The sequence below is a fragment of the Danio rerio genome, chromosome 13, assembly GCF_049306965.1.
Source record: "Danio rerio strain Tuebingen ecotype United States chromosome 13, GRCz12tu, whole genome shotgun sequence".
Classification (NCBI taxonomy): Eukaryota; Metazoa; Chordata; class Actinopteri; order Cypriniformes; family Danionidae; genus Danio; species Danio rerio.
This window is the reverse complement of record NC_133188.1, coordinates 15,666,501-15,683,527: the sequence shown is the minus strand read 5'-3', so window position 1 is coordinate 15,683,527 and position 17,027 is coordinate 15,666,501. Positions and strand designations below refer to the sequence as shown.

Below are 17,027 nucleotides of genomic sequence, written 5' to 3'. Positions count from 1 at the left end.
AAAGTTGATTATCCAATCACACCGGTAATATATATTCTACCTAAAATACATAAAAATTTGGCTAAACCTCCTGGAAGACCCATTATTGCTGGTATGGGCTCTCTAATTGAGAAAATTTCAGTCTTTGTTGATTCATTTTTAAAACCTCATGTTCAAAGTCTTCCCTCTTTTGTACAGGACTCACAGGATATGATTAAAATATTACAGTCTGCCTCACTTCCGCAAAATCCAACATTACTGGTGACCTTAGATGTGGAATCGTTATATACCAACATTCCACATGATGGCGGTATACAAGCTATTGATTTTTTTCTACGCGAGTTTTTAAGTGATAAGAAACCTACTATCGAATGTCTTAAAGAATTAACTAAATTAGTGCTTACAAAAAACTATTTCATGTACAAAGATGACTATTTTCTACAAATTAAAGGTACTGCAATGGGAAGCACTATGGCTCCTAATTATGCGAATTTGTATATGGGCTTTTTTGAACATGAATATGTGTTTAATCCAACAGTTAATTCATATTTGTCTAATATTCTTCTGTGGCGGCGATATATTGATGATATTTTCATGATTTGGTGTGGCTCAGAAAATGATTTGCTTGTTTTTCAGCAATTTTTAAACCACACTAGTGAACATCTAAAATTTACTATTGAGTTCAACCCCTCACAAGTGAGTTTTTTAGACTTGCTGATAATAAAAGATGGGAGTAAATTGGTGACAGATTTATATAGAAAGCCTACTGATTAAAATACATTTTTACATGGTCTGAGTTTCCATCCCACTAAATTAAAGAAAAGCTTGCCAATTAGTCAGTTTAAAAGAATTCGACGGATCTGTAGTAATACGGAAACGTTTGTAAAACAACGTAAGGAATTATGTCAACGTTTTTATGATAGAGGTTATTCTACAAAATGGATTAAGGAAGCTGTGGCCCGTTTCGAAAATATGGATCAAAAAGAAGCCTTGGTTCGAAAAACACTAAAACCTACTAACACACGGATTTCTTGTATTATTCAATATTCGGCTTTAAGTAATGAGTTTGCAAATATAGTACGTAGACATTGGCATATATTAAATTCAGACCCTGTTATGAGACACTGTTGTAAAGATCCTCCACGAATTGTTTTTAAACGAGCTCCTAATGTGCGACAAATGATAGTGAGAGCAGATCAAGGTTCCGATCGGTCGGATAATCCTTTCTCAGTCCCTGAAGGTAACTATAGATGTGGTCAATGCGCACAGTGTAATTTTACAACCAAATGTCAGTTTTTTAGTCATCCACATTCAGGTAAGCAATTAAAGATTAAAGGTGTGATTTCATGCAACACAAAAAATGTGATCTATATGATTAAATGTCCTTGTGGTTTAGCCTATATAGGTAAAACAAGACGGTGTTTAAAAACACGAATTGCTGAACACAGAAGTAATATACGATTAAACGATCAACGAAATCCTAATGCCGTTCATTTTAATGCATTGAAACATAACCTTGCGACTTTGCGATATATTGGCATTGAACAAGTGAAGGTGCCGAGAAGGGGAGGCGATGTTGACAGACTTTTATTACAGAGGGAAGCGTTTTACATTTACACACTAAACACTTTATCCCCGAGAGGTTTGAATTTAGATTTAGATTTAAAATCTTTTTTGTAAGTGTTTTTGCATTCTATATTGTTGTATACTTTTCCCAGAGATGGGTTGCGGCTGGAAGGGCATCCGCTGCGTAGAGACTTGCTGGATTAGTTGGCGGTTCATTCTGTTGTGGCGACCCCGGATTGGTAAAGGGACTAAGCTGACAAGAAAATGAATGAATGAATGAATTGTTGTATACTAAATATGTACATAATGTTTTTTGCCCCTAGGTCTACTGGCTTTGTTTGAGTGATGTGATTTTGTGCAGGTGTGATGTGCTATATCTATCTAGCCTATAGAATACTGTCTCCGAGGAAATCTATAGTGAGAATTTGTATTTGTATTTTAAATGTCTGTTTGTAATTGTATTCATGTTTTTCACATTGTTTAAGATGTATATTATTGTATGCAAATGTTCCTGTTTACCGGCTTGTTAGCTGATTGTGATAATTGACTGCAGGTGCTGTGTAGAGCTGTTTGTCTATTTCTGGAGGACTTCCATTTGCAACGCTTTACCTGATGAAGACCATGTCGGTCGAAACGTAGTGTTTTTGTAATTTTGACTAATAAAATTTTTTGAGAGCTAAAGTGGCAGTGTGCCGATCTACTTTGAATCTTTTACGATCGAGTCCCCAGACGCGCATGGCACACGCGCGCACACCGAGTCTCTGTTACTACAGGGCTGAGTGCATCTAGGACAGGCGTCCAGTCTTGTTGTCGTTTCAACAGATGTTTCCAACACGGGCTGGGGGGCTGTGCGTTGCGGGCATGCAGCTGCAGGGCCTGTGAAAAGGAACCCAGTTGCATTGGCAAATCGCCTGGAGCTGTTGCCAGTGTTCCTCGCTCTCCACCATTTTTTTTTTCCGATGCTGGAGCAGCAACACATTCTGGTCAGGACAGATAGCACGGCGGTAGTGGCGTATATCAACCGCTTGGGGGGTATTCGCTTTCGCCGCTTGTCTCAGCTTGCCCGCCGTCTGCTACTCTGGAGTCATCCGTGGCTGAAATCGCTGCACGCCATTCACATTCAGGCAAGCTCAACCGTGCAGCCGATGAGCTCTCACGACAGCCTTTACGTCCTGGAGAATGGAGACTCCACCCCGAGTATGTTCAGTTGATATGGGCGCGATTCGGGGAAGCCCAGACTGATCTGTTGCTTCCCCCAAGATCGCTCATTGCCAGTTGTTCTTTTCCCTGACCGAGGGCTCTCGGCACGAATGCACTGGCTCACAGCTGGCCTCGGGGCATGCGCAAATACGCGTTTTCCCCAGTGTAGTATAGTGTAGTGTTTCCCACGCAGTTACTGTGCAAGGTCAGGGAGGACGAGGAACAGGTTGCTGGTTGCGCCCCTCTGGCCCAACCGGACCTGGATGTCAGAGCTCTCCCTCCTCGCTATGGCCCTCCCCTGGCAGTTCCCTTTGAGAGAGCACCTACTCTCTCAGGGACAGGGCATCATCTGGCACCCTCCCCGATCTTTGGAACCTCCGAGTGGTCCTTAGACGCGAGGAAGACTTAGATAACCTACCGATTGCGGTGGCTAATACCGTCACTCGGGCTAGAGCCCCCTCCCCGAGCGCGCCTATGCCCTGAAGTGGAGTCTATTCACTGAATGGTGCATCTCTCGCAGAGAAGACCACCGTAATTTGCCAGATCAGTGTTGTGCTATCAGTGTCTGTGCTTTAGCTGGAGAGCAGGCTGTCGCCCTCCACACTCAAGGTTACGTGGCTGCTATCTCCGCTCTCATGACGCGGTGGCTGGCAGCACCGTGGGAATGCATAACCTTATCATCCGGTTCCTCAGGGTTGCTAGGCGAATTAATCCACCCCGCACCCCTCTCATGCCCTCTTAGGATCTCGCCCTCGTTACACGAGCCCGCGTCAGATCCCTTCGATCCTCGACTCAGTATCTTTTCTGTCCCTGAAGACAGCTCTGCTGGTCGCGTTGATATTGATTAGAGGGTAAGGGACCTGGAGGCATTTTTCGGTCAGTGACTCGTGCCTGTAATTGGGCTGGCTTTCTCTCACGTCCTGAGACCCTGCCCGCGATATGTGCCCAAGGTTCCTACCACTCCGTTTTAATACCAGGTAGTGAGCCTGCAAGCGCTGCTCCCGGAGGAGGCAGACCCAGCCCTTTCTTTATTTGTCCAGTTCACGCCTTGCGTATTTATCTGGACCGCACTCAGAGTTTTAGATCATCTGAGCAGCTCTTCGTCTGTTATGGCGGTCGGCAGCAGGGAAGTGCCGTATCAAAACTAAGATTATCTCACTGGATTGTGGATGCCATTCTCCCGCTTATCAGAGCCGAGGTGAGCCGTGTCTCCTGAGAGTGCGTGCGCACTCCACTCAGAGCATCGCATCTTCTTGGGCGCGTGCACGCGGCGCCTCTCTAACAGACATCTGTAGAGCTGCGGGCTGGGCGACACCCAACACATTTGCAAGGTTTTACTATCTGCGAGTGGAACCGGTTTCCTCAAGGGTATTAGGTAACCCTTGTTGATTGAGGAAACAACTCGGTGAGGGTTTTGAAGCACGCTTGCTGCACCATTCTCCCTAACACGGAGATACGTGCGCCTTTTTATCTGTCAGTAAAGTTCCCCGTCAGGTGAGCCCTGCAGATTCCTCTGAGGCCCCCAGCACTGACTCAGCGGAGGAGTCACTTGCTGGCCCACTCCGTTGTAGGTCTGCCCACTGGTCAGCCCACGTTTTGGGTATAGGTGCCCGCTATGCGTAATCCCCACTAGGCGATCCCATATGCTTATTCTGCCACGGTTCAGTCCCCCCTCTCGTGTCTTCCCTCTCCGCTAACCACCTTTTATTATGCGTACTCCCCTCCTTAGGGCTAGTCCATATGTACCTGCCATCATATCTCCCCCCTGGGTAGCAGATGGCCTCCGCAGCGTCCTCCCTATTGGGACTGGACGCTTCCCAATGTACTGTCGTATTATTCCTAGAATTATCTAGACGCTTGCAACTTCCCAAAAAAAAAATCTAAATCCGTAAAACTTCTGTTGAAGTGGGATAAGTAAGGGCCAGGGGCACGTTGAAGGACCGCGCCTCCCATGATGTAGGAGCGCTCACGCTTGCTTGACTATCCTCTCATCAGAGGCGTTGGTAAGGTGCTGTCATTATGGCATTTTCCATAGTTCTCCCAATTCGTGGATTTTCTAAATCAAATCCACTAATAGCATTGGAGTTCCCCACCCGAAGGGGAACGCTCTGGTTACTGAAGTAACCCTCGTTCCCCGAGGAGGAGAACGGAAATGCTATTTACCATCGCCATAATGACTGTCCCTTAGCTGTTAGTAAAGTCTCTTCAGCTTAAAAGGATAGCGAATGCTTGCTCCACCTGTGCTTATATGCGGAGTTAATTGGCAATGAAGCACACATGCGCAAGCTTATGCTGCCAATTCATTGGCATTTATTGGCCCGTTCCATACTCTTTCAGACAAGTGGCTTCTGAACCGAATCCTCCCAATTCGTGGATTTTCTAAATCAAATCCACCAATAGCATTTCTGTTCCCCTCCTCTGGGAACGAGGGTTACTTTAGTAACCAGAGCATTTTTTGCTTGTTTCAGCCCAGCACAGATAGCATTTTCACATCCTCCACATCCATTCAGTTAGTGCGTTTGCTATCTTGAGTCAACAGAAATAGGTTGTGCCATTGACAAACTAAAAAGCTGATCTAAAGTCAATGGATACGTTTTTTTTTTCTTTGTTAATTTAAAGTGTGTTAGTTATATGGACCTATACGGGTCCAGCATGCACATACATATTGCTTTACACAGTGTTTGAGATTAATTGCAGAAAGAAATTGTTCACAAGACAAGTATATGTTACATGACAAGTATGTTTGTGCTGAATCGTTTCAGATTTTCAAATCACTCTTACTTTTAGGAAATCAAATGCTTTTTGAAACTTGAAACTTTCAGATCTTATGCATTCACAAACAGTTACATCACATACTAATGTAATATATTCATAAATTTATATTCATTAGAAGTATCATAGTCTGAGTGCTATAATAGGTGCTTCATATAAATCATATATTTACCGGCATTTTGAGTTTTTTCTTCATAGTAGGGCTCTGTGTGTACAGTGGTCCAGGCACACAGCTGACCACAGCAGGCATTCCTCCAGGACATGACTCGGTGGCATTGCCATAGTTAAACTCCAGAGGACATGCGGCCAAGTGCACTTCTGTGCCTAAACAAGCCACTGAATGAACCAGAAAAAAGTTCTTCTGCCGCTCAGCATACAGCCTGAAAAAAGTGAAAGAGACATTGGCCATGAGTGTCATTAAACACGTTAAAGGCATTTCTCAACCTGATGTGCTGTTAATTTAAGCACAGCATCATCTTACAAAATCACATACAGCAATAATGTATTACAGCCATCTATTTGCTAAATCACATCTCATTGATAAGTTTATTTTGTTATTTACTGCTAAATAAGTAACAACTGTTAAAATTCAGTCCATAAAGTATTCGAATTATTGGCAATTAACTTCAATGAAGTGTAGAATTTCTTAATTTATTTATTTTTTGTTTTAAATGCCATATCCAAGTTCATTATTTTATAACTTGATTGCTACATTTTTAGCAGTTTTTATACCTTGTGCTACATTAGGCTTTGTATTGCACCCTTTTAAGAATATTTAACCTAAAATTTATGAATAAACATTTATTCTTTTTTTTTTTGTAATTGTAAGTGAAAAATAGCTTCAGAGTAACCAGCTACTTTTAGGAAATAACTTGTAAAGTAGGTACCTTTTTAGAAGCTTATAAAATAGCTGCTTAGCTATTTACTGGTGAGTAGCGTGTACGTTATCAAGCTACATTCTCATAGTACATATAAAAAATGACATTTGCTGTTTGTTCAAACTACTTAATTACATTAGGTTGCAACAGCACAATTTTTGAGGTTCTTTTGGAACAACTTAATTCTTTTAGGTTTAATGCAACTAAATTTGTAAAAAGTAACAAGTTAACCGAATTCCTTCATTTTGTCTCAACACAAATTCATAATGTGGAACCTAACATTTTTTTTACAGAAAAGCTTCCGCCACACTGAATATCACAATATTCTTCATTCATTCATTTTCTTGTCGGCTTAGTCCCGTTATCAATCCGGGGTCGAATGAACCGCCAACTTATCCAGCAAACCATCTCTGGGAAACATCCACACACATATTCACACACACACTCATACACTACCCAATTCACCTGTACCACATGTCTTTGGACTGTGAGGGAAACCGGAGCACCCGGAGGAAACCCACGCAAAGGCAGGGAGAACATGCAAACTCCACACAGAAACACCAACTGAGCCGAGGTTCAAACCAGCGACCCAGTGACCTTCTTGCTGTGAGGCGACAGTACTACCTACTGCGCCACTGCCTCGCCCCACAAAATTCTTGTATTCAGAATTTCTAAGATTCACATATTCCTTTCTTCTAGTTTTATAAATGTAAACATTGGAGATGCTTGCTGCAATTAATTTTGGAAAGCAATAATGATTCAATCACATTATTTACAAGAACACACATCAGTGAAAGTTTCTTATCCTCACAGAGACAGTTTTTTAAAACATAAAATACAATAAAAATACAATATTGTGAAATGTTTTTACAATTTAAAATAATCACTAGCAAAACAGTACTTTCAGGAACTTTAGTCCAGTCTTCAGTGTCATATGATTTTGGTTTGCTGCTCAAAAACCTTTCTTATTATTATCAATGTCATAAAAAATAAATATATAAATGTCTTTAATGTCAATTTTGATTAATTCAATGTGTCCTTGGCTTGCTCAATAAAAGTACTTTATAAGCCTTACTGACCCCAGCTTTTTTTTCTCATTAAAGTTTTTTTAGGCACCAGAAACACCTATAATGCAACATATCTGACATGTTTAGGTAAAGTTAGAAACAAAATAGAGGGTTACAAAGATCTGAGACATGATGGCTTTGCATGCCCCCCATTTTGCATTCATACTTTTACTAAGGTTACCTTTTAGCCGCAGCTGATTTGCCCCGTTTAGGCTTAGAGCTAGTTTTAGTGATAGCCTTAATTTTGGACTCCTGCCTGTAATGCAAACATCCATTATGCACAGAAACACACAAATGTCCACAGCAACATCCAACATGCATGTACATACATATACATAAATACATAGCAGATGCAAGGGAAAGAGGATGAGAAGAAACTTTTAAGATCTAACACTGTTACACTGTTGATGTGAGGCACAAACTAACTGATAATTATTTGATATATACTATAAATCAGTAGTATAATGGTACACAAATAGGTCTGATTTCCTCTGAGAGACTAGTTATGTGCCGTGATAGATTAGTGATATCTGTAAGACTAATGATGTCTTTTAGAAACTTTTAGTGATGTGCTGTGAGAGATTAGTGATGTCTTTTTTGAGACTATTTATTTTAAAGACTAGTGATGTCCAGTGAGAAACTAGTGATGTCTTTTAGAGACAGTGAGCTGTGAGAGACTAGTGTTATTTCTAGAGATGGAAACTATATAAGTACAAATACTAGATTTGTAGATTTTTCTGGTCTCGGTACTTTACTCCACTACTTCTTTTTTTGACAACTTTTTACTTTCACTTCTTACATTTTTACACAAATATCTGTAGTTTTTACTGCTTACATTTTTAAAACCACGGTCATTACTTTCATGTTCATGTGTTTGGTGGCACGATCTTTATTATTTCTTGTCATTGCACAAGAATATGAGTGCCTTTTGATGCCGTCAATCTATTTCTCCTCATTGCGCGCATGCGTGCTGCAGTGCGCTGCCTTTTCAAGGCTATCGCGCACCATACATGGGCTAGTTTATGAAGATTACTATGAGAAAGGCTAGGATGACAACGCAGATGTTAAAGAGGGAGTCAATTCAAAAACATGCCGTTTAAATGCTTAAGCCTTTTGTCCATGTCCGATTATACTGCACTGGCTTTCAATCTATTACCGCGAAAAATAGTGCTTTTTGTAAAGATTTGTACATTTACTAATAACAAAATCAAACACTTTATAAAAAATGTATGCATTGCGGTTTATTTCCTTTATTTCTGATAAGTTCATATTTCCTAATAGAGAATTGATGCTGTTTTTCAGTTTTTATTGATTTGTCTTTTGACCATATGATTTTACATAGGCCTTTACTGTTGTCTTTAAAAATTAATAATTTTTAACAAATATTTTACAACAACCAAAGTAACTATACTGGGCAATTTATGATAATAAAAATAAAATGCAAAAGATTCTTAATTTATCACATGAAAAAACTATCATACACGTGTTTTGAAGGTTGTAGTTAGGACTGTGCAATTAATCGAAAATCCGGCTTCGATTTCGATTTTGGCTTCAAACGATTATGAAAAAGCATTAATCGAGCTAAACGATTATTGCATCTTATACCGCCCCCTTTCCAGCTGTTCACGTTTGTTGCTCTTAAAAGCGTGAAAGACCACTTGCTTATGTGTGTGTGCGTCAAGCATACACAGCCATGCGGCCGGTCAGCATTCGGTCTCATTCGCACACTGAGACGAGCAGAGGAGCGCATATATCTAATGTCATCTTAACGTGAGCGATTTAATGGTCAAATAGGTGTCAAAACGCGGTGTTTAGTGATTATTCATATTAACCCTCATTTGTGTAATAAACAAACGGGTTGAGGATCAAAAAGACACATGAAAGAGCAACCATTAAAGTGACCGCGTGCAATTCCTGCTGCCACCTGTTTTTATAATTAATCAAACAAAACGAGGAAATCCCTTTGAAAATCCCGAAAATTGACTGAAGGATTTTTGTAGCTAAAGTGTTTTTCTTACAGTGAAGATGCTTAAAGCACAGTTTGTTTCATATTTTTATTCTATTGTATTTATTTATCTTTCCTTTGCAGGGAGGAAAATAACTGTATATATGCAGTTGAAGTCAGAATTATTAGCCCTCCTGATTATTAGCAACCCCTTTTCCTCCCCAATTTCTGTTTAATAGAAATAAGTTTTTTTTACTTATTTCTGAACATAATAGTTTTGATAACTCATTTCTAATTACTAATTTCTTTTATCTTTGCTATGATGACAGTAAATAATATTTCACTAGATATTTTTCAAAATACAAGCATTCAGATTAAAGTGCAATTCAAAGGCTTAATTAGAGTAATTAGGCAAGTCATTGTATAACAGTAGTTTCTTTTGCAGACAATCAAAAAATATATATCTTAAGGGGGCTATAATATTGACCTTAAAATGGGTTTCAAAATATTTAAACCTGCTTTTATTCTAGCTAAAATAAAACAAATAAGCCTAAAAGAAAAAAACTTTATGGGAAATACTGTTAAAATTCCTTGCTCTGTTAAACATAATTTGGGAAATATTTATTCAAAAAAAAAAAAATTCTAAGGAGCACTAATTATTTTGACTTCAACTGATAATCGTTTTAAATAATCGAGATTACAATTATGACCAAAATAATCGTGATTATGATTTTTTCCCCAAAATCGAGCAGCCCTAGTTGTAGTCACACCTAAATAAAAAATACAAAACACTAAAATAGCAGGTTATGTATATGAGCTACTCTTTGAAGAAATAAGCAGCTTTAGCCTATTGCAAAAATTAATAATAATAATAATAATAGTTTGCACATTGCAGTCAAATTTGATACAAATGTATTTTAGCAAAAGAAAAAAAATCTATATATTTTGGATATTATTCAGTGTAAAATGTAAGACATTATTTCTAAAAATAGACAGGTCTACAAAATTATTTTTAGAGTGTATCAACATGTATGGCAGCTAATATTTTTGATCTAACAGGGCCGCATGGGCTGCCTTTATAAGCAATGTTGTTAGTCTATAATGCAGGGTGTGGTGCTGCTTGGCTACTTTCATAAATTTGGCAACAAACACTTTACTTAAAAATTTGAAATGTAAGTTATTTTTTAATCTATCAATAGGATGTGAGGTCTAGTTTCCCTTCGGATGGGGAACTTCAATGCTATAAGTGGATTTAATCCACGTATGGGGATTTCGTTCAGAAAGCCAATCGTCTGAAAGAGTATATAAACGGGCCAAATGAATTGTCAGCGTCAGCTTGCGCACCTGATGCTTGTTGCAATCAATTTAGCATATAAGCACAGGGAAAGCAAGATGACACTAACCTTTTTGCTTCAGAGACTTCTACAGTCTTCTGAGAGAGTCGATGAGGGTTTCTCCTGCTGATATTCTGCATTTTGAGCAAACAAGAGTGGTCTCCTGGTCCAGAGTGTGTACACGCAGCGGCAGACAGTCGAGCTGGGCTTCTCCCTTGCCTGGCGTTCTTTGGGTCCGGTCCTCCAGAGCGGTGCGTATAAAGTTGCAAATTTCACAAAAAGAGCAACACAGTCGTGCAGCACGTCCTTTTCAGAATGGCGCTCTGACCGTGCGTTTCTGGATGCGGTGGTTTCCTGTCCCCGGATGATGGGCACGAGCACTGTGTTGCATTTCTGGAGGTCCAGCATGTTAATGCCGTGCTCGCGGGCAGTTCATGTCATCATTGCGATGACATGACTGTTGCGTAGTTAAGATCGCAGCTAGCCTTTGCAAAGAGGCGAACTACCCCAGCTGTCCCCTGCACTGCAGCGGGCACTCGGGTAGGTCTGAGGGTTCCAGTGGGAAATTATCCGTCACCTCCGGACCTCCCGCTTCTCCAATCGCTCCATTCAAGCTTCGAGCAGAGGAAGCGATCCGTCTAACCAAATGGTAGCCCTTACGTTCGATGACACCGGGGACCAGACGTCCACTGCTGCATCGGAGGGTGGGTTTTCATTGTCCAAAGAGCATCACCCCCCTCCAGGCAGGTGAGCGCTGTCAAAACAGATCTCGAAACGAACATGTTAGCCGTGCTTTCCGGGGCTGCTGAGGCCGTGGGGTTGGAGATGGTTTATCCCCCAGCTCCGCGGCCGGACTGACTAGTTGGGTGCTTCGTAGAGGACAAGAGGGCCAAGCCTTCGAAGCCTCTCATCCCCTTCTTCCCGGAGGTGCACAGTAGGCTCGCACAGTCTTGGAGGGCACCTTTTACTACCCATGCTGCGTGTCCCTCCACTCTCACCACTCTTGACGGTGTAGTAGCCAGGGGGTATGAAGCGATTCCTCAGGTCGAGCATGCCACAGGCTGCTTCCGCCTTGCACGCTATGGTAACCTACCAGAGCTTCCAACCGCAGGCGCAGGCCCAGCTGCACGAGGGTGGGTCCGACACAAGCTTGCTTCACGAGCTCCTCACTGCACCGCAACCGACTATGGGCTCTAGTGGTCCAGGATCGCCATCTCTTGCTAAACTTGGCTGATATGCGCAAAGTCGACAAAGTCCGCTTTCTTGACTCTCCCATATCCCAAGCTGGCCAGTTTGGCGACACCATCTGGGAATTCATCTAGGAATTCAAGGCGGTGAGAGAGCAGTCTGATGCGATGGGTAATGTCACGTATCAGCCGGACTGTAAGCCTGATCTGCCCGCTGAGCCATCCATATCTGCTGCTCCTCGCCGAAGGCACCCACCTACGAGAGCTGCCCCGCCCTCACACGTGCCTCCGGCGAAGCGGGTGCATGGAGCACCTCGAAAGCAGGCAGTTCACGGGTGTGTATTTCACCAGGGTCAGCCCCCTGTCCGCCCCTGTCTTGCGAGAGGAGATTGCTGTCCTCCTGAAGGATGCAATCAAACTTGTCCCTCCAGCCGAAATGGAGAGCGGGTTTTACAACCCGTGCTTTATTGTGCCCAAAAAGAGCGGTGGGTCACGGCCAACCCTAGATCTGCGCGCTTTGAACTGCGGTCTGCACAAGCTGCTGTTCAGAATGCTCAAGCAGAAGCTCATCCTCCGGTCTAGAGCGATAGACCTGAAGGACATGTACTTCCATGTCTCCATTCTTTCATGCCACTGTCAGTTTCTGCCGTTTACGTTCGAAAGTCGAGCTTGGCAATACAAAGTCCTCCCCATCGGGCTCTCTCTGTCTCCGTGGATCTTCACCAAGCTCGCGGAGGGTGCCTTAGCGCCCCTTTGGCTCGCGAGCATCCGCACCCTCAATTATCATGGCAACTGGCTGATTTTAGCCCACTCTCAAGAGCAATTGATTATGCACAGAGACAAGGTGCTCCAGCACCTCGACCTGTTGAGCAAACTCGCCCCCGTGCCGAGGATCTCTTTTCTCGGGCTGGAGCTGAACTCGGTCACCATGACAGTGCGCTTCTCCGGAAAGCGGGCTTAGGTAATGCTGAACTGTCTGAGAGAGTTTGACAGCAAAATAGTGGTCCCACTGAAGATATTTCAGAGGCTCCTGGGGCATATGGCATCTGCAGCCGCTGTCACACTGCTCGGATTAATCCATTTGAGACCACTTCAACATTGGCTTCACGATCGAGTCCCCAGACGCGCATGGCACATGGGAACACACCGAGTCGCTGCGCCCTCAGCCCTGGAACGACCCCTTATTTCTACAGACCAGAGTGCCTCCAGGAAAAGTGTCCAGTCATGTTGTTGTTTCAACAGATGCTTCCAGCATGGGCTGGAGGGCTGTGTGTTGCGGGCATGCAGCTGCGGGCCTGTAGAAAGGAACCCAGTTGCATTGGCATATCAATCACCTGGAGCTGTAGGCATTTTTCCTCGCTCTCCACCGTCTTTTTCCGGTGCTGGAGCAGCAGCACGTACTGGTCTGGATGGACAGCACAGCAGCAATGGTGTATATCAACCGTATGGGGGGTATTTGCTCTCGCTGCATGTCTCAGCTTGCCCGCCGTCTGCTCCTCTGGAGTCATATGCGGCTGAAATCGCTGCGCGCCATTCACATTCCAGGCGAGCTCAACTGTGCAGCCAATGCACTCCCACGGCAGCCTTTAAGTCCTGGAGAATGAAGACTCCACCCCGAGTCTGTTCAGCTGATATGTGTGTGATTCGGGGAAGCCCAGATCGATCTGTTTGCTGCCCCCGAGAACGCTCATTGCCGGTCGTTCTTTTCCCTTACCGAGGGCTCTCTCGGCACATATGCACTGGCCCACAGCTGACCTTGGGGCATGAACAAGTATGCATTTCCCCCAGTGAGCTTGCTCGCGCAGTTACTGTGCAAGGTCAGGGAGGACGAGGAGCAGGTTTTGCTAGTTGCGCCCCTCTGGCCCAACCAGATCTGGATGTCAGAGCTCTCCCTCCTCGCTATGGCCCTCCCCTGGCAGATCCCTTTGAGATAGGACCTAATCTCTCAGGCACAGAGCACCATCTGACACCCTCGCCCCGATCTTTGGAACCTCCACATGTGGTCCTTAGATGCGAGGAAGACTCAGGTAACCTACCGATTGTGGTGGTTAATACCACCATTCAGGTTAGAGCCCCCTCCACGAGGCGCGCCTACGCCCTGAAGTGGAGTCTGTTCACTGAATGGTGCGTCTCTCGTAGAGAAGACCCCCGAAATTGCAAGATCAGCATTGTGCTTTCTTTCTTTCAAGAGCAGCTGGAGAGCAGGCTGTCGCCCTCCACAATCAAGGTTTACGTAGCTGCCATCTCCGCTCATCATGACTCGGTGGCTGGCAGCATCGTGGTAAGGCATAACCTCATCATCCGGTTCCTCAGAGGCGCTAGGCGAATTAATACACCCCGCCCCTCTCTCATGCACTCTTGGGATCTCGCCCTCATTCTCACAAGCCTGCGTACAGATCCCTTTGAACCACTTGACTCAGTATCTTTAAGATTTCTGTCCCTGAAGACAGCTCTGCTGGTCAAGTTGGCATCAATTAAGAGGGTTGGGGACCTGGAGGCATTTTTGGTCAGTGATTAGTACCTGGAATTCTAGCCGGCTTACTCTCACGTTGTCCTGAGACCCTGCCCGGGATATGTGCCCAAGGTTCCTACCACACCATTTAAAGACCAGGTAGTGAGCCTGCAAGCGCTGCCCCCGGAGGAGGCAGACCCAGCCCTTTATTTACTTTGTCCAGTTTGCGCTTGGCGAATTTATCTGGACCGCACTCAGAGCTTTAGATCATCTGAGCAGCTCTTCGTCTGTTACGCCGGTCGGCAGCAGGGAAGTGCCGTATCGAAACAGAGGTTGGTCCACTGGATAGTGGATCCCATCTCCCTCGCTTACCAGAGCCAGGGCGAGCCGTGTCCCCCAGGAGTGCGTGCGCACTCCACTCAGAGCATCGCATCCTCTTGGGCGTTTGCACGCGGCGCCTCTCTAACAGACATCTGTAGAGCTGCGGGCTGGGTGACACCTAATACATTTGCAAGGTTTTACAATCTGCGAGTGAAGCCGGTTTCCTCAAGGGTGTTAGGAAACCCTTGGTGATTGAGGAAACAACCCGTTAAGGTGTTGAAACACGCTTGCTGCGCCATTCTCCCTAACACGGAGATACGTGCGCTTATTCACTCTGTCAGTAAAGTTCCACGCTTAGGTGAGCCCTGCAGATTCCTCTGAGGCCCCCAGCACTGACTCAGCGGAGGAGTCACTCGCTGGCCCATTACGTTGTAGGTCTGCCTGCTGGTCAGCCTGCATTTTGGGTATAGGTGCCTGCTATGCGTGATCCCCACTAGGCAATCCCATATGCTTATTCAGCCATGGTGCAGTCCCCCCTCATAGGCGGACCCCGTCTTCCCTCTCCGCTAACCATCTTATTATATGCGTACTACCCCTTTTCACGGCTAGTCAATATATTCTGCCATCATATCTCCCCAAATGCAAACAGCATACATCGCAAATATTTAAATAAAGGACAAAATAAATAACAGTAAACCTGTATTGATTGCACAATTATTAGATAATAATAAAATTGAGTAAATTTTGTAGTGCACAAGAATTAAGAATTTCAGTATAAAAATGACAATAAAACTGCACAATAAAATAAACTCATTTAAATGCGGGGAAAATACAGGTGATCGTTAGCAGTAATTTTTAATTGTGTCTAAAATAATAATCTCCACGTTGATCTCCTGTAAGGTTTTTTGAGCTTGCTTTACAGGACGTCTCTGCATTTTAAGTTTCGGCATCAGCATGGTATTAAGTAATCTACTGAATTTGCTGTTATAAAACATTATAAGGTTCTTGAAACCGAATCTTATATAGCCTAATAGAGCTGTAAATGTTAGATTTTATTTATTTACATTATTTACTGTTGCCATTTTATTTGAAAACTCCAACTAAATATTAAAATGAATGTAAATTCCTCGTTGCCAGATATAATGAAGTCACTGAATAAACCAAATGAAAGCGGACGCAAAAAATTAAATAAACAATTTAAGAGAAAATCAATAAACAATATACTAGCGATGTTGCAGCAGATGGACATTGTATTAATAGATGTGTAAATATCCAGTTGATATTTAGTAATCTTGCTGTATTTATCTTCTAAACGCACGATTGTTCCCACATGGTAAATCGTTATGGTGTGTAGGCTATATTTTGGGTTCTGTTGATGGCTAATTAAAAATAAAAACCTTTCTAAAATGTATGTGTTGTTTATGTTATTGTTCATATTTTACAAGTGTTATTTCTACCCATATGAAGATAACAAATACCAACAACAAATATAACAATAAGAGAATATATTATTTGTGCTCATATTCAGGCTAGAGTGTATAAAATATTGTTTATTTCTGCAGTCCAGCATGTATTGCTTTTATTAAAGTATAACAGCTTAAATCACATCGTTTTTAAACCGTATATTATTCTGTGTTTTTAAATGTAAGTGCTTATATTTACATCAGCGAGCCTTTGTTATGGTGCAGATACGGCAGTCAAGTGAGCAGTTCGGGGGCGTGGTTGATTTTACATAAAGCGTTTGGTTAGAAGCACGATTCCGCTCATTTTCGCGGCTCCTCCTCTGGCTCCATTAGACAGTCCTTCTGCGCATGTCCAGGCTCCAATTTCAGCAGTCTTTTGCGACAGTTTGTGCCCGTCAAGCAGGCGTTTTGCCCTCAAGGCGTTCAATGGGAAAATATTTTATATTTTTTACAGTCATTGGGATTAAATCCACTTATAGCATTTCCATTCCCCTCTCGGGGAACAAAGGTTACTTTAGTAACCAGAGCGTTATACCTACCTATTATCACTTATATCTTTCAGCTTCATCCCTGATTAATCAGGAGTCGCCACAGCAGAATGAATCGGCAATTATTCCGGCATATGTTTTACACAGCGGATACACTCCTTCCAGCTGCAACCCAGTACTGGGAAACACCCATACACACTTACATTTTCACACACACTTATACACTACTGCCAATTTAGTTAATTATTATTCACCTATACTGCATGTTTTGGACTGTAATTGAAAAAAGTACTTTTTACTTTTTTTTACTTTTGTACATTTTTCAGGACATACTTCTTTATTTTTAATTAAGCACAAAAGTGTAGTCAGTACTTC

The 17,027-nt window shown here is 42.9% G+C and overlaps 1 protein-coding gene across 28 annotated transcripts in view; it reads right to left on the bottom strand.

The window, feature by feature from the left end:
- The window catches only part of loxl3b (lysyl oxidase-like 3b), a 177,721-nt gene that overhangs the window by 127,706 nt on the left and 32,988 nt on the right, over positions 1-17,027 (bottom strand). For 15 of the 28 annotated variants that reach the window (XR_012388454.1, XM_073919374.1, XM_073919364.1 and 12 more), the window contains one exon: positions 5,690-5,897. Coding sequence is in view for 27 of the 28 variants with exons in the window: in XM_073919374.1 (XP_073775475.1) it covers positions 5,690-5,897 (208 nt within the window). In the remaining variant the exon portion in view is untranslated. Of the gene's footprint in view, positions 1-5,689; positions 5,898-7,643; positions 7,719-17,027 lie in introns of all 28 variants that reach the window. The other 13 variants (XM_073919361.1, XM_073919368.1, XM_073919369.1 and 10 more) reach the window with 1 other exon arrangement.